The 25,025-nt window shown below is 48.0% G+C and overlaps 2 protein-coding genes across 2 annotated transcripts in view; both read right to left on the bottom strand.

Annotated features, from left to right (window-relative positions):
• LOC144691319 (NACHT, LRR and PYD domains-containing protein 3-like) overlaps positions 1–20,669 on the bottom strand; it is a 48,128-nt gene extending 27,459 nt beyond the window's left edge. Inside the window, 5 exon segments of the mRNA XM_078559321.1 lie at positions 3,326–3,391; positions 3,497–3,668; positions 9,603–9,769; positions 13,527–13,622; positions 20,645–20,669. Coding sequence (XP_078415447.1) covers positions 3,326–3,391; positions 3,497–3,668; positions 9,603–9,769; positions 13,527–13,590 — 469 coding nt within the window. The 5' untranslated portion in view covers positions 13,591–13,622; positions 20,645–20,669.
• The window catches only part of LOC144692027 (scavenger receptor cysteine-rich domain-containing protein DMBT1-like), a 646,815-nt gene that overhangs the window by 165,660 nt on the left and 456,130 nt on the right, over positions 1–25,025 (bottom strand). The gene's annotated exons all lie outside the window — the stretch shown is intronic.

The following is a 25,025-nucleotide window of genomic DNA, read 5'->3' as shown; positions in this document are numbered from 1 at the left end:
GGTTCTAATATTTACTGAACATGGAGATTTTATAAAGATGATATTTTCTCTCTGATGGTTAACACTTTCTGACCTGCCTTTACTCTGGACACCTCATTACAAATCCACAAAGGCCCTGGTTATAGGTTGGTAGATGTTCTTGTCAATCAGTTTATGAAATCCTCAGCGAAGCCAAACTTCAGCAGCAATGGTAAATAGGACATTGGATAGGAGTGGGAGAGGGAGTGAGTGTAATTGTTCAGGAGTCCCACTATTATTGTAACCTGCCTTCAGCAAGTTATCTTTGATATCACTGTGCACTTGGAGAGCAAGATTCCTTCTGGTATTCTATCAGGCTGTGGTCAGGTTATCTGAGATATTAGGGCCGATTGGCTCAGTTTTCTGGGCGGCCAGTGTGGATCAGGTTGGTGCCAACAGCATGGGGTTCGATTCCATTCCAGCTGGGGTAGATCTTGGACCTGCCTCCTTGCCCTACCATGGTTTAGCTGTGAGTCGGACCTGCCTTCGGACAGAGAACTCAAAAAGAATAATCCTTTTCCTGTTGTCCTGCGTTTCAGAAATCGCTAACACATTTTCAGGAGTTTTACACATGCATACATTGATTGTGTTTTTATAACAGTCCTGTCATCTTACTGATCAGAACCTGAAATAGAACAACTACCTACTTCACTCCATGTAACATTACCGCAGTAACATTCACAGTTCATTTGAACTGTTTACAAATAATTAGTTTTGCTTCTAGTTTCCCACAATGTAGTTTTGGGAAATTGAAAATATATTTATTGTAATTATTACATTGGGTTCAAACACAACCCGTGAATTGTAGGATTATTCTTTGAGTAGAATAATGTGCTCTCTTTCACCGCCATGAGGAAATGGGTCAGTAGATTCCCAGTCACCCTGAATATTCCCTTTTGCTCACATTTCTCCACATTAATGTTCTGTTGTGTGAATATCTGTAGATATTCTCATTTCGCATCAAAGACTTTCTGACCTCTCATCCTGTTCCGTGAAATCATAAAAATGTAATGTTTCAAATTTCATTAACATTATCCATACCATTTAAAAAGGGACAAATAGTGGAAGGGATAATAAGGAATGTTCTTTATGATCACTGGGAAAGGGAAGAGGCCATTAGAAATCACAACACAACTTCAAAAAAAATAGCTTGTGTCCAACAAATTTGGAGGAGTTTATTGAGGAAGTCACTAGGATAGGGCATGAGAGAAATCTGGTGGACATTGTCACTCTAGACTTTCAGAAAGCCTTCGATATGCATCCTCACACTAGGTTACTTCATTTGATGGAGTGTGAGTTGAAATTTGAAGCTCTGGTTTAGGAAATCTCTTCAATCCCGAACCTCAAATTTAATTGGAAGATATGTGACAAGTGATCTCTCCCGAGGGTTGGTCCTACACCCATGACTTTGACAATCTGTATTCATGATCTGGACCAGGGTGAAAATATGAATCAGAAGCACAAGTAGTAGGGTGTTAGGAGTACAATATATACGTTTTCAGATGACAAAAACATCGATTTGAAGATTAAGATAGTAGAGGGTGATCAAATCCAATAAAACGTTTAGATGTGCTACAACTGTGGACACACATTGGCAAACAGTGTTCCATTCAGATAACTGTACCTCATACATATTGACTGGGCCAATATTGAATACAAGCATCACTTGCAGGGAACAATACTGAGACAGGGTGAGATAAAAAAGATCTTGGTGCTACTGTGTACAGATCACTGAAAGTTCATGATCAGTGCAGAAAAACTGTAGTTAAAGCTAACAAAGTATTGAGTTTATATTGATGGAACCAATCAGTGTTAAACAAGGGCTATCACATTGCCTGTACAGGTTCCTGGTCAGACCACATCTCAATAGTGTGCACAGTTTTGGTTACCCCTTCGTGTTAGATAATATAGTGTCATTGGTAAAGTTCCAATGGAGAGCTGCAGGAATGATTCCCAGCTTAGAGAAGCTCAGCTACTCAGACAGGCTCAAGGATTTTAATTTGTTTAATTTCAAGCAGCAAAGATTTACGCTAATTTACAGAGGCCTTGTAAATACATGAATGCCTGGATAGAGTCCCTATTGATAGATGATGCTAGTTTATCAAATTTGGGAGGACTAGATTAAACTATGTAAGTGTAGGAATAAACAGCATGTTCAGTGTTTCTTTTCTCTTCCCGGAGAACTGAGAACCTTTGGAATGAGTTTCCAGTCGCTATGGTGGGTGCTGACACTGAAGAGTGAGCTGGACCAGTTCATGACTTGGACAGAGATCGCATCATGTAGAAAGTAACTGGCTTATAGCTAACAACTGGACAACGCGATTTCCTGAATTGGATTCGATGAACTGAGGAGGTCAGAGAAGAATACGAGCAGAATTGTACTCAAACACAATCTGTAACCTCATGGCCCAGCGTATCCCCCACTCTACAAATACCATCAAGCCAGGGGTTCAATGAAGTGTGCAGGAGGGCATGGCTAACAAGTAGCAAGTAACATTCACGCCACACAAGTGTCAGGAAATCCCCAGCTCCTACTGGAGAGAATCCAACCATCGCCCCTTGATGTTCAATGGTGTTACCATCATTCAATCCCCCCACTACCAACATCCTCGGGGGTTACCATTGACCAGGAACTGAACTGGACTAGCCACAAAAATACTGTGGCTACAAGAGCAGGTCAGAGGCTAAGAATCGTGCAATAAGTAACTCACCTCCTGACTCCCCAAAGCTGTCCACCATCTGCAAGGCACAAGTCAGGAGTGTGATGGAATACTCCCCACTTGCCTGGATGAGTGCAGCTCCCACAACAGTCAAGAAGATGGACACTGTCCAGGACAAAGCAGTCTGCTTGATTGGCACAACATCCACAAACATTCACTCCCTCCACCACTGACGCACAGTAGCAGCAGTGTGTGCCATGTACAAGGTGCACTGCAGAAACTCACCAAGTCTCCTTAGACAGCATCTTCCAAACCCACGACCACTACCACCTATGAGGACCAAGGCAACAGATAGATGGGAACACCACCACCTGGAGGTTGCCCTCCAAGTCGCTCACCATCCTGACTTGGAAATATATCGCCATACCTTCACTGTCGCTGGGTCAAAATCCTGGAATTCCCTTCAAACAGCACTGTGGGCGTACTTACACCACATGGACTGCAGTGGCTCAAGAAGGCAGGTCACCACCACCATCTCAAGGGCAACTAGGGATGGGCAATAAATGCTGGCCCTGCCAGCGAAGCCCACATCCCGTGAATGAATTAAAAAAAGTGAAATGGTTTTAAATGTCCATTTCATCTCTTACCTTTCAGGTGACTGGGCACTTCAGATAAGCCTCTTCCAATGTTCATGTAATCAAATGGATCAGAACCTGTTTAAAGCAATTAACTGTCATGAAATCAGATCTGTGTAATGTTATAGCAAAATCTGCAATGTTTGAATCTGAAATTGAATTCACTGTGTGATTTTACCGTACCAAGTTCCTGTATTTCTTTTATTATTTTATCCAACTTTGGGACCCCATGATGCACTTTCACAAAGGATTCCCACATCACCCTTCGGGCCCGAGAGCCTTTCTCCATCACCAGACTTAGGAGAAGCTTGGAACTCTCCGCCCGGTTTCTCTTCTCCGTGAGCTCGGTGACTTTCTGCAAAGAATAATAATGAATATATTGAGGATCAGAGTGAAAGATAAACACTGAGAATGAGAAGGAAATGATCTGCTCAGTGATGGCATTTCCAATTGTTTTGAGTCCAATAAACAGTCACTGGGCTGAGAACTAATACATAATGAACATTCACTAAAAATCATCTTCATCTCATTTCAGGCATTAATAGCAAATACAAGTGAATAAACTAAGCCAGAAGTCTGAAATACATTTTGTGGGGAGTGAGGAATCATTGACAATCTGCAGTATTTTAATGTGATCAGTGTGATGAGTTTTCTTTGTCAAATTATTGATTGACAATATGATCCACTTGTTTCCTCACACTGACTTCTTACTGCTACAGTTTCTCATTTACTCAGCAAGAAAATAGTAGCAAATCAGATCTCTGGTGGAGGGGAAGAGACAATTCTGGTCATTAAGTTATTTTCACAGAAGAATGGGAATCTTAAAATGAAAACTGGCAGAGAAATCACCATTGACTGAACCAAACCAGTACTGTTGATTTATCTGTCAGGAGAATCGACCAATATTAATGGTGAAAAATCCAATCAATCCGATCAATTTCCCCCTCAGTAACTGAAAGTTCAGAAGCTTGATATTTCTGCAAATTTGCTACAAATATGAAAACTTGGTAAGGAGTGGGAAGTGGATAGGTTTTGAGAGTGAGTGGGACCCAAGATAACTGAACACTGTGATGGTGTGAAGGAGAGGCTGCTCATAAGGCCAGAGTCAGAGCAATGGAGAATTCCAATGGGAGGTTTCAGGACTCGAGCAGCTTACAAAGAACGAAAGGGTCAAGGTCATTAAGTTATTTAAACAGAAGAATGGGAATTTTAAGTTGAAGGCATCTGAGTACTGGGAGATATGATAGGTTTGTGAGCACACAAGTGATATCTGGAACCTGGAGTGGTTCAGGGTAAAGACAGCAGAATCTGAGTAGTTTAACATTCCAGAGATTGCAAGGTTACCTTGGTTACCTCCACACTCAACTGTTCCAAATCCATGGATGAAGGTTGAGGAGAAGTGTTGAGATAGGGGGAGAGACTTGCAGTGTTATGTGGAGAGAAGTAGGACATTTTTGTGCTGGCAAGTTTGCAGCAAATTGAGTTCAGCTTGAAGCTGGACACTGAAATCCCAGATAGCCTGGCTAAGCTTTAGTCATTGACCAGGGGGAGAAATCCAATCAAGTGGTGAGTAGATGGAGTTTGTGGCTGGGAAAGCAGACAATGCGGTTAATTTTTCCAATGTCTAACAGTCGGAAAAGGGAGTTACGTTCCACACCAAGAGTATAGAGGCAGGAAATTACACAGTGAATGAACTCAATTACCTGATGTTCACCCATGAGGGGTGAATGTCAGAGCGAGAAACAGGGAAAGGAGTTTTAAAATATTCTTTGACGAGGTGTGGGCATCACTGGCTAAGTCAGCATTTGTCACTCATTCTTAATGACCCTAGAGAAGGGGATGTTGAAGGCTTTCCCACTATACCCTCCCTGTTCTCTCCTTTTCCCAGCCTCATCAAACTCTTTCCTTTTATTTATAGAGATAAACCTGAATCATTCCCCTATCCTTTTACAGATAATGATGGATCTGCTGGGTGTTTTCAGTTTCATATCATTGTGTCAGATTCACAATATTTGCAGTTCGATCCATTTTCCCATTTCTATTCTGTAAGATTTGGTGATTCCGTTATCTAATATGGGAACAATTCTCAGTGGCAGCATGGAAATCAAATTAGGTGTTGGGCTGTATTAAGAGGGCAATATTGAGCCAAAAGTGTGAGGTAATTTGCAACTTGCTAAAAACATTGGTGTGACCATACTTAGAATACTGTGTATAGTCCTGAATGCCTCAGTACAACAAGGTTATGAGAGCTACTGAAGAGAACAACTAGAACGATTGAGAGGATGGTGGTGTTGGGCGAGGATCTATTGTGTAAACTGGGCGCGTCCTCACTGGAAAAAGAGATTGAGAAGTAATATGATTGCTGTTTCCCATTGACTTCAATTTGTGAGGACACCATGATGCCACATTAGCTCAAATGCTGCCTGGATGTGAAGGGAAAGCACCATCACCTTTCCTCTGGAATTCTTTTGGCCATCTTTGAGCCAAAGCTGCGATTAGGTCTGGAACAGAGTGGTCCTGGCAGAACCCAAACTGAGTATTAGTGACAAGGTTATTGCTGAGCAAGGGCCAGTTCAAAGCACTGTCGATGATACCTTCCATTGTTTTGCTGATGACTGAGAGTAGGCTGATGTAATTGCAATTGCTGGCTCAGATTTGTCCTGCTTTTCATGGATAGGATATTCCCGTGCAATTTTCCATATTATCAGGGAGATGCCAGTGTTGCACTGAGACAACTTGACTAGAATTGCGGCTAGTCCTGGAGTACTAATCTCCAGCATTACAGCCGGGATATTGTTGGGGACCTTGTATCCAGTGAGCTCGGTTGCTCCTTTACATCATGTGGAGGGATTTAAATTGGCTGAAGACTTGTTTCAGTGCTGATGGGAACCAGAACCTAGTGGATGAATCATCCACTAAACACTTCGGACTGAAGATAGTTGCAAAAGCTTCAGTTTTATCTTTTGCACTCGTGCTGGGCTCCGCATCATTGATTATGTGAATGTTTGTGGAATCTTCTCCTCCAGTTAGTTGTTTAGCTGTTCACCACAATATTACTGGTCTGGCAGGAATGCAAAGCTATATGCACTGTTGGTTGTGGGATCACTTGCTTCTGAATATCACAGGATCACAGAGTGCCGAAGAGGCCCTTCGGCCCATCGAGTCTACATCGAAACGTGAGAAACACCTGCCCTACCTACCTAATCCCATTTACCAGCCCATAACTTTGAATTTATGATGTGCCAAGTGTTCATCCAGGTACATTTTAAAGGATGTGAGGCAACCCACCTCCACCACCCTCCCAGGCAGCGCATTCCAGACCTTCACCACCCTCTGGGGAAAAACGTTTTTCCTCACATCCCCTTAAACCTCCTGCCCCTCACCTTGAACTTATGTCACCTCGTAACTGACCCTTCAACTAAGGGGAACAGTTGCTCCCTATCTATTCTGTCCATGCCCCTCATAATCTTGTACACCTCAATCAGGTCACCCCTCAGGTCTTCTCTGCTCCAAGGAAAACCACCCAAGTATATCCAACCTCTCTTCATAACTTAAATTTTTCATCCCAGGCAACATCCTGGTGAATCTCCTCTGCACCCCCTCCAGTGCAATCACATCCTTCCTATAATGTGGCGACCAGAACTGCACATAGTGCTCCAGTTGTGGCCTCACCAAGGTTCTATACAACTCCAACAGGACCTCCCTACTTTTGTAATCTATGCCTTGATTGATAAAGGCCAGTGTCCCATATGCCTTTATCACCACCCCACTAACATGCCCATCCTCTTTCAGAGATCTATGGACACACATGCCAAGGTCCCTTTGTTCCTCAGAACTTCCTAGTGTCATGCCGTTCATTGAATACTTCCTTGTCAAATTACTCCTTCCAAAGTATATCACCTCACACTTTACAGGGTTAAATTCCATCTGCCACTTATCTGTGGTTTTGACCATCCCGTCTATATCTTCCTGAAGCCCAAGACACTCAACCTCACTGTTAACAACCCGGCCAATCTTTGTATCATCCGCAAACTTACTAGTCCTACCCACATTGTCATCTATGTCATTTTTATAAATGATGAATAATAGGGGACCCAGCACAGATCCCTGTGGTACACCACGGGACACAGGCTTCCAGTCACTAAAACATCCTTCTGTCATCACACTCTGTCTCCTACAACTAAGTCAATTTTGAATCCACCTCGTCAAATTACCCTGTCTCCCATGTGCATTTGCCTTCTTTATAAGTCTCCCATGCGGGACCTTGTCAAAGGCTTTGCTGAAATCCATATAAACTACATCAACTACACTACCCTCATCTACACACCTGGTCACCTCATCAAAAAATTAAATTAAATTTGTTAGGCATGACCTCCCCCTGACAAAGCCATGCTGATTATCCCTGATCAAACTTTGCCTCTCCAAGTGGAGATAGGTTCTCTCCTTCAGAATTTTCTCCAATAGTTTCCCTACCACTGACGTGAGGCTCACTGGCCTGTAGTTCCCTGGCTTCTCTCTATAACACTTCTTAAATAGCAGAACCATATTAGCTGTTCTGCAGTCCTCTGGAACCTCCCCCGTGGCCAGAGAGGAATTAAAAATTTGAGTCAGAGCCCCTACGATCTCCTCCCTTGCCTCCCTCAGCAGTCTGGGACACACATCATCCGGACCTGGAGATTTGTCCACTCTTAAGACTGCCAACACCTCCAATACCTTGTCACTCCCGATATCAAGTTGCTCAAGAACCTTGCAGTCTCTATCCCCGAGTTCGATACCTTCATCCTCATTCTCTTTTGTGAAGACAGATGTGAAGTATATATGTTATGGTGATGTGTTGTGGCCTCATCAGGTTGGCATCTCATGTTTATATACCCCTGATGCTGATCCGGCAATGCTCTGCTACACATTAATTGAACCAGGGTTGAGCCCCTGGTTTGACTGAAATGGTGGAGTGATGTGATGGATATACCTTACCACAATTCTGCAGCTGATGGCCCACAGCGCTTTGTGGATAGTGAGTTTAGAGACAGTAGATCTATTGTGTATCCATCACATTTAGCACGGTGATACTATCGCAAACACAATGAGAGGTGTCTTCAATTTGAAGACAGTACTTCATTTCCTACGAGGACTGTGCGGTGGTCACTCCTGTCGTGTCATAGACAGATGCATCTGCAATAGGTAGATGGGTGAGGACAAATAAGGTTTCACCTCCTGTTGGTTCTCTGGCCAACTGCTGCAAGCCCAGTCTGGCAGATATGTCTTTCAGGACTCAGAAAGCACTGTCATTAGTGGTGCTACCGAGCCATTCTTGATGGGAGAAATTAAGTCCCCACCTATAGTGAATTATCTGCCCCTGCTCTTTCTAATTAACCTGGAGGAGTCCATATTCATCAACTGAAGGAGGGCAATAATCAGCAGGTGGTTTTGTTGTCTATCTTTGGCCCCATGCCAAGAGATTTCCTGGGGTTCTGAGTCTATATTGAGGACTCTCCCTGGTTACTGTATACCCCTAGGCTGCCATCTCTGGTGGATCCATCTAGTGGGAAAGGGTATACCCAGGAATAGTAGCAGAAGAGTTTGGGATGTTGTTTGATGGTCATATTGACAGGATTATTCTTATGTCAGGCTGTTGTTTTATTAGTCACATTTGTTACAAGTCCTTCAATGTTAGTGGGGACTTTGCATGGTCGACTGATCTGTGACTGAATCCAATGCTGGGTGCTCTTATTACACCTTTTTATAGCTGTGTTGCATGTTGATCTAGACCATTTCAGAGGGCAGTGAAGAGTCAGCCATGTTGCTGGGTGTCTGGAGTCATATACAGGTCAGGATGAGTAAGGACAGCAGGTTTCCTTCCCTAAAGGACATGAGCCACCCAGATGGCTTTTGATGACAATTCAATATTATCTAATTACCTTAGATCAAATTCACAAACTGTCACAGTGAGATCTAAGTTCAGGTCTCTGGAGTATGAGTCCAGGCTACTAGTTTGTTAATTCAGTAACACAACCACAATGCTGCTGTATCTGTATGTGGTAAGTGTTGTATGCTTGGAAGAAACAGATCACTTTGGGTCTACGGTTCCCAAAGCTCTGAGGCTTTCCTCACCTCATGTTTGGTTCTGTTGTAGGCTAATTATTATAGGTTGATTTATTACCATTATCAGCATGTGACTGCCCGGGTGTTAGAAGATGATCTAGATAGATCTTGGTCTCCTATCATCCTTACATTCTGCAACTTCTGTAATGTTTAAATAACCCAAACTCATTGCAACCCTCCCACTTACCCGATGTTCTTTTCCATTGAAAATCTTCTCGTATGTTAACAAAGAGCTGATTCCATCCACCCCTTCTTCAATCGCCTGTTCTAGTCTGTCCCAGTAAAATTTTGTCAACTGGAACAGCTGGAAATCATCCCACTTTGTCAAGAACTCAGTGATTCTGGAGTTTGGATCTGTGAACACAAAATGGAGAAAAACAAACATCATTGAATTTCTAGCCACGTTGTTCTACTTCCTTTACAGGAAGCGACTGAATCCTCCTGTGAGACACATTATCAAACCAAGTGTGAAAATCCAGAAACATTATGTGATAGCATAGCTGATTTGTGACCAAATTCCTAACCTTGCCCCAAATCCCTTCATACCCATGGTTAACAAGAAGCTATCAATCTCAAATTTAAACCCAGCAATTGTCTTTATTGTTTGCTGGATGTGGGAGTCGTTGGCAAGGCCAGCGTTTGTTGTCTATCCCAAATTGCCCCAGAGAAGGAGGTGGTGAGACACCTTCTTGAATCACTGCAATATATCTGGTGCCTGTATGCCCACAGCGCTTCTGGGAAGGGAGTCCCAGGATTTTGACACAGTGACAGTAAAGGAACAGTGATTTTATTCAAGGTCAGGTTAGTGTGTAGCCTGGAGAGGAACTTGCAGGTTCTGGTGTTCCCATGCATTTGTTGCCCTTGTTCTTCTTGGTGGCAAAGGTCATGGATTTGGAAGGTGGAGTCAATGGAGCCTTGGTGAGATGCTACGGTGCATCTTGTAGACACTACACACTGCTGCCACTGTGCATAAGTGGTGGAAGGAGCTAAGGTCTTCACATTGAGGATACCTTCCCTCATCATGCTAATTGGGATAGATTTCAAACAGATCTAGCAACTCAAGGCAGGACAACCATGAGGTGCTGTGAGCGATCAGCAGCAGCAGAACTGTACTCAGCCACAATCTATAACCTCATGGCCCGGTATTTCCCACACTCAACCATTACCACCAAGCCAGAGGATTAATCCTGGTTCAATGAAAAGTGCAGGAGGGCACACCTGGAGCAGCATCTGGCATACCTAAAAATGAGGTGTAAACCTGGTGAAACTATAACACAGAACTACTTGTGTGCCAAACAGCATAAGCAGCAAGTAACAGACAGAGCTAAGAGATTCCACAACCATTGGATCACATCTAAGCTCTGCAATCCTACCATGTCCAGTCATGAATGATGGCAGACAATTAAACTACTCACTGGAGGAGGCGGCTCCACAAATATCCCCATCCTCAATGATGGGGGAGTCCAGTACATCAGTGCAAAAGATAAGGCTGAAGCATTTGCTACAATCTTCAGCCAGAAGTGCCCAGTGCATGATCCATCTCGGCCTCCTCCAGATGCCCCCAGCATCACAGATGTCAGTCTTCAGCCAATTCAATTCACTCCACGTGATAAAGAAACAGATGCAGGCACCAGATACTGCAAAAGCTATGGGCCCTGACAATATTCCAGCAACGGTATTGAAGACTTGTGCTCCAGAACTTGCAGCGCCCCTAGCCAAGCTGTTTCAGTGCAGCTACAATACTGGCACCTGCCCCTACAATGTGAAAAATTGCCCAGTTATGTCCTGTACACAAAAAGCAGGAGAAATCCAACCCGGCCAATTACCCATCAGTCTACATTCGACCATCAGTAAAGTGAAGGAAGGAGTCAACAACAGTGCTTTCAAGCGGCAATTGCTCAGCAATAACCTGCTCACTGACACTCATTTGGGTTCCGCCAGGGACACTCAGCTCCTTACCTCATTACAGCCTTGTTTCAAACATGGACAAAAGAGCTGAGCTCCAGAGGTGCGATGAAAGTCACTGCCCTTGACATCAATGCAGCATTTGATTGGCTGTGGCATCAGGGAACCTTAGCAAAACTGTAGTCAATGGGAGTCAGTGGGAAAACTCTCCAGTGGTTGGAGTCAGACCAAGCACAAATATAGATGGATGTGGTTGTTGGAGGTCAATCATCTCAGTTCCAGGACATCACTGCAGGAGTTCCTCAGGGTAGTGTCCTAGGCCCAACCATCTCCAGCTGCTTCAGCAATGACATTCATTCCATCATAAGGTCTGAAGTGGAGATGTTCACTGATGATTGCACAATGTTCAGCATCATTCACAACTCCTCAGATACTGAAGCAGTCCATGTCCACATGCAGCAAGGCCTGGGTGATATCCAGGCTTGGGCTGACAAGTGGCAAGTAATATTTGTGCCACACAACTATCAGACAATGAGCATCTCCAACAAGAGAGAATCTAACCATCGCCCCTTGAGATTCAATGCCATTGCTATTGATGAATTCTCCACCATCAATATCCTGGGGGTTACAATTGACCAGAAAGTGAACTGAACCAGCCACATAAATACTGTGGCTAGAAGAGCAGGTCAGAGGCTAGGAATGCTGCAGTGAGTAACTCAACTCCTGACTCCCCAAAGCCTGTCCACCATCTACAAGGCACAAGTCAGCAGTGTGATAGAATACTCTCCACTTGCCTGGATGAGTGCAGTTCCATGAATACTCATGAAGTTTGACAGCATCCAGAACAAAGCAACCCAGTTGATTGGCACCCCATCCACAAACATTAACTCTCTCCACCACCGACACAGTGGCAATAGTGTGTACGATCTACAAGGTGCATTGCAGGAACTCACCAAGGCTGCTTAGACAGCAACTTTCCACCCACAGACGCTACCATCTCAGAAGGCAAGGGCAGAAATAGATGGGAACACCACCATCTGGAAGTTCTCCTCTAAGCCACTCAGTATCTTGGCTTGAAAATGTGTCACCATTCCTTCACTGTTGCTGGAACTCCCTCCATAACAGCACTGTGGATATAGCTGCGCCATATAGACTGCAGCAGTTCAAGGGCAATTTAGAACTCAGGATGGGCAATAAATGCTGGCCTATCCAGTGAAGCCCACAACCCATGAATTAATTTTTAAAAATGTTTTAAGTGGTGGATGGGATGCCGATCAAGTGGGCTCTTTGTTCTGGATGGTGTAGATTTTTGAGTGTTGTTGAAGCTGCAGACATCTAGGCAAGGGGAGAATATTCCATTGCACTCCTAAGTTGTGCTTTGCAGATGGTGGGCAGACTTTGAGAAGTCAGGAGTGAGTTACTCTCCTCATAATTCCCAGCTTCCGACATGCTCTTGTAGCTACAGTATTTATATGGCGAATCCAGTTCAGTTACTGGTCAATGGTAACCCCCAGGATGTTGAGAGTGGGCGATTCAATGATGGTGATGCCATTAAATGTCAAGTGGAGATGGTTATATTCTATCTTGTGGAGATCATCATTGCTTGGCACTTGTATGGCATGAATGCTACTTGGTACGAGGTAGCTCTCGGAGGTGGGACATTTTTTCTGATAGCAGGTTAAGTCTTGTTCTGAGCCAATTAATGGCCCTATGGCTGTTAATTGGGCTCGGACACTCCCAGTCACATGGAGCTTGGTGCAGCTTAATTTTAATCCAGGGAGGTCATGCGAGTCACTGCACTGCCTTGGTGTGGAATTCTCCCCATGGCTCTAAGACTAGGGAGTTTAGTAAAAAAGATTGGAGCCAGACCTTTCAGGAGTGAGACTATAATAAAAACTTCAATACAAGGGAACCCTCTTCTGTAAGCAGCCAATTGATTCTAGATCTGAGGTGAGGTGACTGTCCCTGCCATCATGGCAGCATTTGACCACACATGGCACCAATGCCAGGTATCTACTCAACAGTTCCAGAACTCAGGGGCTCCCTCAACCTGTGACTGTGATGTCCCTTTAGAGGGTCACTCATTTAAATCCTTCTACTCGGTCTCTGTCCTGTTCCCTCTTCCTGTCTGAGCCGCAGGTTTTGCACAAGATATGGTCAATCTAGTAGCATAGAAATTTTATTCTGAAGTATTTTATGAACATACCTGTGCCCATTCTCATTCTTTTTGTAGTTGTTGGATATTCTGTCTCGTTTGGACCTTCAGCCATGGTGCTGACAGATGTTCCCAGATTAGGATGTTCTGTAATAAATCTTCGACGAATACAAGGATTAGATGGATATATTAAAATCAGAAGAACATTGGCAGCTTCAAACAGTGAGGCGACGCACAGCATTTATTTGCAGGATACCGTTAGAGATTTTACAATCTCACAAATGTCAAGGTGATACAGATGGTAGATTTTTTGACTGCTAGACAATGTGCGACCTGCTCTAATCCTTCTCCTCAAAAAATCCACGCTTGACCCCTTTGCCCTTGCAAACAACTGTCCTCCAGTCTCCTTTTCCCTCTCAAAGTCCTTGAACATGTTATTATCTCCAAAATCCATGCCCATCTTTCATGGAATTCCATGTTTGAATCCCTCCAATCAAGGTGCAACCATTCCACAGGATCAAAACGGCTCTTATTGAAGTCACAAATAACACCCTTCCTGGCTCTGACAGTAAGAAATGAAGCATTTTCATCCTTCCCGACCTGTCTACAGCCTTTGACATGGTTGACCACATCATCCTTCTCCAACTCCTCTCTGCTGTCACCCAGCTGGGTGAAAATGCGGCAAAAGTTCCCAGATCAATTCTTATCTATTAAATTGCAGCCAAAGAATCTCTTCCCACTCCCACACCATTATCTCTGGAGTCTCCCAGTGATGTCTCGTTAGCCCTCTTCTATTTCTCATCAATACGCTGTCCCTTGGCAACCTGGTTCCCCATGTAAACTGAGGACACCCAGCTCTACTTCATCACTGCTTCCTGTATCCTGATTCTAAACAAGTCTCTTTTACGAATCACCTGTGCCTACTGGTCCACGCTGGCTCCTAGTCTCACAACATCTCATTTTAAAATCCCCAACCTAGCATTTCAAATTTCTCCATGGCCCCTCTCGTCCTATCTATGTAACCTCGAACAGCTCTGGAAGCCATCGATATCTCTACCCTCCATCTCTCCAAGTCTGACATGTTTCACATCCGGATGATAATCGTCCAAAACTGGGGGCCAAGTTCTGAGCTCTGGAATTCCCTTCCTTAGCCTCTCAGCCTCTGTTACTTTTCTCTCCTCCTTTCAAATTCTCCTTAAGAACACTAACTCTCTGACCAAAGTTTTTGGTCACCTGCTCTGGTGCTCCTTCAGTATCTCGGTACCATTTTCAAAAGGAACTGCACTGCTTTTGTTAAATAGCACGGGATGTTTTGTTAATGAAAGTTGCTATACAAATGCAATTTGATGCATTTTCTCCACTTGTTTGTCTCACTGAATGTCTGCCCATACCCTTGTGCCCAATCAAACTATCAGCCAGTGTCCTATCATTTCTCCACTGTCGAAGTATAAAAATGATTCAGGCTTGGATCAGTCTTTTCTCCAAATTACAAATTAAATTATTCTCCACGTTAATTTGTAAAGAAGTTTGAGACAATGTAAAATTTAGTTATCTGCTGTTTAACCCACATTACACCCACCCCCCACTGAACCAACCCTGAAAGCCCCACTGACTCAGCCCCGCACCCCCCACTGACCCAGCCCCGCACCCCCCACTGACCCAGCCCCGCACCCTCCCACTGACCCAGCCCCGCACCCCCCACTGACCCAGCCCCGCACCCCCCACTGACCGAGCCCCGCACCCCCCACTGACCCAGCACCGCACCCCCCACTGACCCAGCCCCGCACCCCCCACTAACCCAGCCCCGCAACCCTCACTGACCCAGCCCCGTACCCTCCCACTGACCCAGCCCCGCACCCCCCCACTGACCCAGCCCCGCACCCCCCACTGACCAAGCTTTGTCCTATCTTCATTCCATTTGCCTTCCTAATCACTGGCTGAACTAACATGCTAATCTTTAGTGATTCATCTCCCAGTGCACTCAAATCCCTCTGTACACAGAGCTCTGCAATCTCTATTAATTTAAATAATATTCTGCTTTTCTATTCTTCCTGCCAAAATGGACAAGTTCATTTTTTTTCTATATTGTACGCCATCTGCCAAATTTTTGCCCATTCACTTAACCTCTATAAACCCCTTCGTAAACTCTGATGTTCTCTTAACAACTTATTTTCCTACCTATTTTTGTGTCATCAGCAAACTTAAGCTACCATGCATTCGGTTCCTTCATCCAAGTTATTGATATAAACTGGATATAGTTAAGGCCCCAGAACTGATCCCTGTGGCACTCCACTAGTTGCAACTTGCCAGCCTAAAATTGAACCACTTATTCTGACTCCCTGCATCTTGTTAACTAACCAATCCTCTACCATGTTATTGTGTTACCCCCTCCATCATGAGCTCCTATTTGGTGCTGTAACCTTTAATGTGGCACCTTATCAAATGCCTTTTGGAAATCCAATGCACCACATCTACAGATTCCCCCTTATCATCCTTGCTTGCAACATAGAAAGATTACAGCACAAGAGAACAAAAACAAAAATACCTGGAAAAACTCAGCTGGTCTGGCAGCATCTGCGGAGAGGAACACAGTTAACTTTTCGAGTCCGAATGACTCTTCATCAGAACTAAGGAAAATAGAAAAGAGGTGAAATATAAGATGCTTTAAGGGGGAGGGGGTGGGGGGGTGGGACAGGTAGAGCTGGATAGAGGGCCAGTGATTGGTGGAGATTGCCAAAAGATGTCATAGACAAAAGGACCAAAGAGGTGTTGACGGTGGTGACATTACCTAAGGAATGTGCAAATGGTGACATTAAGGGTAGAAAGCAGGACGAGCAAGGTACAGGTAGCCCTAGTGGGGGTGGGGTTGGGAGAAGGGATCGAAATAGGCTAAAATATATAGATAAAACAATGGATAGAAATACATTTAAAAATAATGGAAATAGGTTGGAAAAGAAAAATATATGTAAAATATTGGATAAGGGGGGATCGGAAACGGGGTGGGGATGGAGGAGAGAGTTCATCATCTAAAATTGTTCAACTCAATTTTTAGTTCAGAAGGCTGTAAAGTGCCGAGTCGGAAGATGAGGTGCTGTTCCTCCTGTTTGCGTTGGGCTTCACTGGAACAATGCAGCAGGCCAAGGATGGACATGTGGGCATGAGAGCAGGGTGGAGTGTTGAAATCGCAAGCTACATGGAGGTCTGGGTCATGCTTGCGGATAGACCGAAGATGTTCTGCAAAGCGGTCACCCTGTCTGCGTTTGGTCTCTCCAATGTAGAGGAAACGGCATTGGGAGCAACGAATGCAGTAGACTAAATTGAGGGAAGTGCAAGTGAAATGCTGCTTCACTTGAAAGGGGTGTTTGGGCCCTTGGACAATGAGGAGAGGGGAAGTAAAGGGGCAGGTGTTGCACCTTCTGCGTTGTATGGGAAGGTGCCGTGGGAGGGGGTTGAGGTGTAGGGGGTGATGGAGGAGTGGACCAGGGCGTCCCGGAGGGAACGATCCCTGCGGAATGCCGTCAAGGGGGGGTGAAGGGAAGATGTGTTTGGTGGTGGCATCATGCTGGAGTTGGTGGAAATGGCGGAGGATGATCCTTTGAATGCAGAAGCTAGTGCGGTGATAAGTGAGGACAAGGGTGACCCTATCATGTTTCTGGGAGGGAGGAGAAGATGTGAGGGCGGATGCGCGGGAGATGGGCCAGACACGGTTGAGGGCCCTGTCAACCACCGTGGGTGGAAAACCTCAGTTAAGGAAGGAGGAGGACATGTCAGAGGAACTGTTTGCCACATTTCTGTCTTCACCCCTTCCCCTGTCTCCCAGAACCCTGATAGGGTCCCACGTGTCCTCACTTTTCACCCCACCAGGATCCATATTCAAAGGATCATCCCCCACTACTTTTGTCATCTCCAACATGAGGCCACCACAAAACACATCTTTTCCTCACCCCCTGTCAGCATTCCATAGGGAGCATTCCCTCTGTGACACTCTGGTCCACTCCTCCATCACCCCCCAAATCCTCATCGCCTTTCAATGGCACCTTCCCATGCAATTGCAGATGGTGCAACACTTCGTCATTTATTGCTTCCGTTCTCATGATCCAAGGCCCCAAACACTCCTTTCAGGAGAAAGGGCGCTTCACTTGCACCTCCTTCAATTTTGCCGACTGTATTCGCTGATCTCGAAGCAGTCTCCTCTATATTGGTGAGACTAAACGCAGACTGATGGATCGATTTGCAGAACACCTTCACTCAGTCTGCAAGCATGACCCAGACCTTCCTGTTGCTTGCCAATTCAACACACCACCTTGCTCCCATGCCCACATGTCCGTCCATTGCTCCTGCAATGCTCCAGTGAAGCCCAAGGCAAACCGGAGGAACGGCATCTCATCTTTTGATTGGGTAATTTACGGCCTTTTGAAGTGAACATTAAGCACAACAACTTCAGACCATGAACTTTGTGCTAGTGCGTATAGGAATAGGAGATAGAAAGGATGAATGCGAGGCTGAAGAGATGGTGCAAGAGGAAGAGCTTTAGTTTCCGGAATTATTGGGTCTGTTTCTGGCGAAGTTGGGGCCTGTACAAGTCGGAGAGTTGCTCATGAACTGGAACAGGACAAACATCCCAGGGTGTAAAAGAGGAGGTGCCATTGCCCTATTGATCAAGGGTCAATGGCTGCAGTCAAGTGGGATGGTATCATAGAAGATTCCTCAAATGAAGCCATATGGGTAGAACTTAAAAAACAAAAAGGGGGGCAATCTATTTGCTGGGAGTGTACTTTCGGCCTCCAAACATTCAGGGGGAGAGAGAGGAGCAGATATGTAGGGAAATCTCAGTGAAGTGTAAAAGTAATAGGGTAATAATAGTAGGGGATTTCAAATTCCCCAATATTAACTGGGCTGCTCATGATGTGAATGGTGAAATTCTTAAAGTGCATCCAGGAGAGCTTTTTGAGCCAGCATGTAGAAAGTCCCACAAGAGAAGGGGTAGTCCTGGCCCTAATCTTTGGGAATGAAGCCGGGCAAGTGGGAGAAGTGTCAGTGGGGGAGCATTTCGGCGACAGTGACCACAACTCTGAAAATTTAAGGTAGTTATGGAAAAGGACAAAGATGGGCTGGAAAGAAAGTTACTGAACTGGGTGAAGGCCAGTTTCAATACAATAACTCAGGATCCGGCCAAAGTGGAGTGGGAGCAGCTACTTGTATGAAAGTCCACATCAGAGCAGAGGGAGTCATTCAAAAAGGCAATAGTGAGAGTTCAGGGCCAACATGTTCCCCTGAAGGTGAAGGGTAGGACCAACAAGTCCAAGAAACCTGCATGTCAAAGGGATATAGCACATTGAATAAGTTTATAAAGGTGGCTTATGTCAGATACAGAGGGCTGAAAACAACAGAAGCCCTCGAGGAGTAAAGAAAGTGTGGGTGGGTGTGGGGTGGGGCGCAGGAGTAATTAAATATTTAGGAGAGCAAAACAGGGGCAAGATAAAACACGGGCGGACAAGATAAAGGAAAATCCAAAGGCATTTTATAAATATATTAAGGACAAGAGGATAACCAGGGGAAGAATAGAGCCCACTTGGGGCCAAAGTGGCAATGTGCGTGGAGCCAGAGAGTGAGGTTTTGAACGATTACTTTTCAGCCTTGTTCACTATGGAAAAGGACAATGTAGGTGTAGAAATCAGGGAAGGGCACTGTTATATGCTTGAAGAAATTAACATTGAAGAAAAAGGTATTAGTGGTTTTACCAAGCTTAAAAGTAGATACATTCCCAGGCCCAGGTGAGATGTACCCAAGGCTGCTTTGTGAGGCAAGGCAGGAGATTTCAGGGGCTCTGGCACTAATTTTCAAATCCTCTCTGGCTACAAGAGAGGCTGCAGGGGACTAGAGGACACCGAATTTGGCACCATTATTCAAGAAGCATAGTATGGATAAACCAGGTAATGACAGGGCAGTGAGTCTAACATCAGTGGTAGGGAAACTATTGGGAAAAAAATATGAGGCACAGGATTAATTTCCACTCGCAGGGGCAGGGATTAATCTGGGATAGTCAGTATGGCTTTGTCAGGGGGAGATCATGTCTAACAAATTTGTTTTAATTTTTCGAGGAGGTGACTAGTTTTGTAGATGAGGGTAGTGAAGTTGATGTAGTCAACGTGGACTTAAGTAAGGTTTTTGACAAGGCTCCAGATGGGAGAATGGGCAAGAAAGTAAGAGTCCATTGTATCCAGGGCAATTTGGCAAATTGGATCCGAAATTGGCTTAGTGCCAGGAGGCAGAGTGTCAGGGTCAAAGGTTGTTTTTGCAATTGGAATCCTGTAACGAGTGATGTACTGCAGGGATCAGTTATGGGACCTTTGCTGTCTGTTCTGTACATTAATGATATAGACATGAATATAGGAAGTATGATCAGTAAGTTTGAAGATGACGCGGAAATTGGTGGTGTTGTACATAGTGAGGAGGAAAGTCCTGTAATAGTGAGATATAGATGGGCTTGTAAGATGGGCAGAGCAGTGGCAAATGGAATTTAATCCTGAGAAGTGTGGAGAGAAAAGGGCGCATTTGCGCCTCTCCTGAGGAAAATGGAGCAATGAGAGGCGGGGAGAATGGAGAAAGGCGAAAGGCTGCTTTTCCCTCCTAGACCCAGCTTCACTCTCGCTCTGAAGATCGTGTCCCCCAGCCCAAGGTGAAGAATGGGAACAAATCCAAACAACATCACCAGGGCTGAGTGAGGAAATCGCTGCCATGTCGGCAATGCCGCCTTTCCAAGGTCCCAGAAGGTGAGGGGATCCTCCCAGTCCCGGGACTCACATTGAAAACCCGCAAACTATTTACAGGCGATTTAAACTCTTCCCGCCTTTTCTCCCAGGCTCCGCTTTATTGCAATTTCTGCCCGGCCCCGCCCACAACCCGGCCCCGCCCCAGCCCCGCCCCCTCCACAAGCCCCGCCCCCAGCCCCGCCCCCAGCCCCGCCCCCAGCGGCTCTCAGGTTAAACACACCTCGGCCAGCGGAGCAGGAAGTGGGTTGTAAACTGGGATCTCCGGCTGGAGCGGTTCCGGATGGAGTCTCTGCAGATCCAGCCCCCATTCCCGCATTCACATTGGGCCCCAACTTCCAACTCCCGCCGGAAATTGCTGCCCCGCTGAATTTACACTGAAAATAACCGCCTGCTTGCCGGGTCCGCAAAACTGCGGCGCCGCATCCGCTCCCCAGAGCCGCTCGGGGCGGAAAGGGAAAAGGCTCCTCGCGGGCCCAGCGCAGGCCCCTCCCCCGGTTACACACCACCCGCTGATTGGCTAAAGGGCCAGGGAGATTGACAGGCCAGTGACAAGCTCAGTGGGCAGGAATTGGTGGGGTGGTCATGTCTGGAGTTTGGGGGCGGGGGGGTGGTCATGTCTGGAGTTTGGGGGCGGGGGGGTGGTCATGTCTGGAGTTTGCGGGCGGGGGGGTGGTCATGTCTGGAGTTTGGGGGCGGGGGGGTGGTCATGTCTAGAGTTTGGTGGCGGGGGGGTGGTCATGTCTGGAGTTTGGGGGCGGGGGGGTGGTCATGTCTGGAGCTTGGGGGCGGGGGGTGGTCATGTCTGGAGTTTGGGGGTGAGGGGGGTGCTCATGTCTGGAGTTTGGGGGCGGGGGGGATGCTCATGTCTGGAGTTTGGGGGCGGGGGGGTGCTCATGTCTGGAGTTTGGGGAAGGGGGGGTGCTCATGTCTGGAGTTTGGGGGCGGGGGGATGCTCATGTCTGGAGTTTGGGGGCGGGGTGGATGCTCATGTCTGGAGTTTGGCCGGGCGGGATGCTCATGTCTGGAGTTTGGGGGGGGGTCCATGCTCATGTCTGGAGTTTGGCAGGGTGCTGCCCATGGGTGAGCAAGGCGGTGTGGGAGAGTCCGGGGTGTGGGTTGTGGGTCGTTCCGGGGGGGTGTTGGTGTGTGGGAGAGACCAGGGTCTTGGGGTGCGGGAAATTCGGGTCGGTGGTGGTGCGGGTGAGTCTGGAGTGTGGGGGTACAGGAGATTCCCAGGTGGTGTGGTTGCGGGAGAGGCCGCGGTGTAGGGGTTCAGGTGTGGGAGTCTCTGGCTGAGCTAGGGGTTCGGGGTGACCGGAGGTTAAGGGGGGTTTTTGCGGCTGTCCGGAGGTTGGGGGAGGTGGAGTTTGAGGGGGCCGGGAGGCTGGGGGCACCCGGATGTTGGGTGTGGATTTGTGGGTGTCCTGGTCGGTGGGGCTTGAGGTGTCCCGGTGGGTGGGTGCTGGTGTGCCTAAAGGGCGGGGGGAAGAGTGGGGATTTGGGAGGGTCTCGGCGTTGGGCAAGAGTGAGGAGTTGGATGTGTCTGGGTGGGCGTGGGGGGTGTCTGGAAGTCAAGGGTGTGGGGTTTAGGGTGTCCGGAGGCCGGGGGTGCAAATAAAGGGTTGGTGGTGTCCTGGGGACTGGAGGGTGGGGTTGGCGGTGTTTGGAGGTCGAGGGGCAGGGGCGGTGGGTTTGTGGGTACCTGGAGTTCGGGGCAATGAGAATTGAGTTTGTCCGGTTGTTGAGGGCTAGGAGTTAGGGTGCCCAGAGGTCGTGGGGTAGGTGTTGGTGGTGTCCAGAGGTCGGGGAATGTGGATACTTGTTGGGGTAGCTGGAGATCGGGTGGTGCTTAGCAGCCGGCAATGTCTGGAGAGGGGGGGGCGCGGCTGGTGGTTGAGGCTACCGGATATAGTGAGGGAATTGTCAGGGGGTGTGGTTCTGGAGATCAGGAGGAGGTTGTGAGGTCCAGAGTTTGGGGGGGGAGGGTTTGGTGGTCGGCTGGTGATGGGGTTTGGGTGTGTCCAGAGGTCAGGGGTTGGGTGTCACGGGAGGTAGCTGTTGTTTGGAGGCGTCTCGGTTGCTGTGGAGGTTGGGTTGTTTGCGTGTGAGTCGGGGGTGTCTGGAGGGGCTGCGGTTGTTGGGGGTGTCCAGGGTGTGCGGTGGTTGGGGGTCTGTCGGGGGGCGGGTGTCGGGGGCGTCTGGGCGGGGAAGGGGGCTGGGATTGGGTGTCTCAAGGGATGAGGGTTGGGCCCCGGGGGTGCTGTTTCCACGTGGTGATCGTTGTCTGGGTTGGTGGTGTCTGGGTGGAGGGGGTTGGGGGTGTCCGGGTGGGAATTGGAGGTGAAGGTGTCTGGGGAGGTATTGGGGGTGTCTGGGGGATTGGGGGGTTGGCAGTGTCTGGAGGGGTGAGGGTTGGGACCTGGGGGAGGGTGTTTGGGACTGTGTGTTTACGCGTGGGGTTTGTTTTCTGGGCTTGGAGAGTCCGGGGCTGGGAGTTGGGTGTGCCCAGGGGTGGGGATTGGGGGTGTCTGTGTGGGTGGGTGTTGCCTGAGGGGATTTGGGGGATTGGGTGTGTCTCTATGGGTGGGGGTGCCTGATGTGATTTGGGGGATTGGGGGTGTCTGTGTGGGTGGGGGTTGACTGTGGGGATTTAGGGGATTGGGGTATCTTGAGGTTGAGGGGTCAGGGTTGAATGTGTCCGAGGTGAGGTTGGGGTTTTGGGGTCTCCGTGGGACGCTGGGTGTTGGGCGTGTCCAGATTCTCGGGGTTCAGGGTATCTGGGGGTGGTTGGCGTTGACCGGAGGTCGGGTGTAGTGCTGCGTCATGGGGGTTTCTGGTGTGGGTTTCGCTGGTATCTAAGGGGGGTGCAGGTTGGCAGTGCCTGGGTGTAGTACATTTTGGGGTTCTCCGGGGGGGTGGGGGCTGGGGGTACGCAGAGTTCTGGGAGTGGTGGTGAGGCTTCAGGATGCCGGGGATGGGGGTAGGTCTAGAGGGAGTGCTGTGGGTGGAGGTGTCCGTTGTTGGTGGGGTGGGGAGCTTTGGGATTCGGGGTGTCCGGCGTCGCGGGGTTGTGGTTGGGTGGGGGGGTGGTTCTGGACGTCTGAGGGGCTTGAGTTTGGGGGAGGTCGCAGAGGCGTGGAGGCTGGAGGGCATCCGTAGGCTGGTTCCGGGTCTTGGGAGGTCAGGGGGGGTTTCGGAGGCTGGAGGGGATTCCAGTGGTCAGCAGGTCGCTGTTGTGATACGGAGGGAGAGGTGGGGGAGGTGGGGCAGTTTTCCGTTGGTCAGGATGGGTGAGGATGCCTGGAGATCAGGGGGCGGGGGTTGATGTTTGGGGGATTCGGAGATCAGGGGGTGAGGTCCAAGTTTCAGGGTTGTCCAAAGATCCGAGGGTGAACCCGGGTGGTACGGAGGTAAGGAGATCAAAGGGGGTGGGGCAGTGGGAGGGTCCTGAGGTCAAGGTGTGTTCGGGGCGGTGGGGGGTCCTGAGGTCGAGGTGGGTCCAGGGCTGTGGGGGGCTCCTGAGGACGAGTTGGCTCAGAGGTGGTGGTGGGTCCTGAGGTCAAGGTGTGTCCGGGGTAGTGAGGGGGTCCTGAGGAAGAGGTGGTTCCAGGGCACTGGGGAGCTCCTGAGGTCAAGGTGGGTCCAGGGCGGTGGTGGTGTCCTGAGGTCGAGCTGGGACCAGGACGGCAGGATGGTTCTGAGGTCGATGTTGGTCTGGGGCGGTGGGGGGGTCCTGAGGTCAAGGTGGGTCCGGGGCTGTGGGGGGAGTCCTGAGGCCGAGGTCGGTCCTGAGGTCTAGGTGGGTCCTGAGGTCGAGGTGGACATCATGCTGGAGTTGGCGGAAATGCCGGAGGATGATCCTTTGAATGCGAAGGCTGGTGGGGTGATGTGAGGACAAGGGGGAGCCTATCATGTTTCTAGGAGGGAGAGGAAGGTGTGAGGGCGGATGCGTGGGAGATGAGCCGGACACGGTTGAGGGCCCTGTCAACAACCGTGGGTGGAAAACCTCGGTTAAGGAAGAAGAAGGACATGTCAGAGGAACTGTTTTTGAAGGTAGCATCATCAGAACAGATGTGACAGAGGCGAAGGAACTGAGAGAATGGGATGGAGTCCTTACAGGAAGCAGGGTGTGAGGAGCCGTAGTCGAGGTAGCTGTGGGAGTTGGTGGGCTTGTAATGGATATTGGTGAACAGTGATGCCAATGATTGTTGCCACTTTCAAAAACAGTTCCTCTGATCACTTATCACCCCACCAGCCTCCACATTCAAAGGATCATCCTCCGCCATTTCCGCCAACTCCAGCATGATGCCACCACCAAATACATCTTCCCTTCACACCCCCGGCGGCATTCCGCAGGGATCGTTCCCTCCGTGACACCCTGGTCCACTCCTCCATCACCCCCTACACCTCAACCCCCTCCCACGGCACCTTCCCATGCAACTGCAGAAGGTGCAAAAACTGCCCCTTCACTTCCCCTCTCCTCACCGTCCAAGGGCCCAAACATTCCTTTCAAGTGAAGCAGCATTTCACTTGCACTTCCCTCAATTTAGTCTACTGCATTCGCTGCTCCCAATGCAGTTTACCCTACATTGGAGAGATCAAACGCAGACTGGGTGACCGTTTTGCAGAACACCTTCGGTCTGTCAACAAGCATGACCCAGACCTTCCTGTCGCTTGCCATTTCAACACTCCACCCTGCTCTCATGCCCACATGTCTCTCCTTGGCCTGCTGCAATCTTCCAGTGAAGCTCAACGCAAACTGGAGGAACAGCACCTC

This window comes from Cetorhinus maximus, chromosome 16 (genome assembly GCF_964194155.1).
Source record: "Cetorhinus maximus chromosome 16, sCetMax3.hap1.1, whole genome shotgun sequence".
NCBI classification, from domain to species: Eukaryota; Metazoa; Chordata; class Chondrichthyes; order Lamniformes; family Cetorhinidae; genus Cetorhinus; species Cetorhinus maximus.
This window is presented reverse-complemented; position numbering and strand designations above follow the sequence as displayed.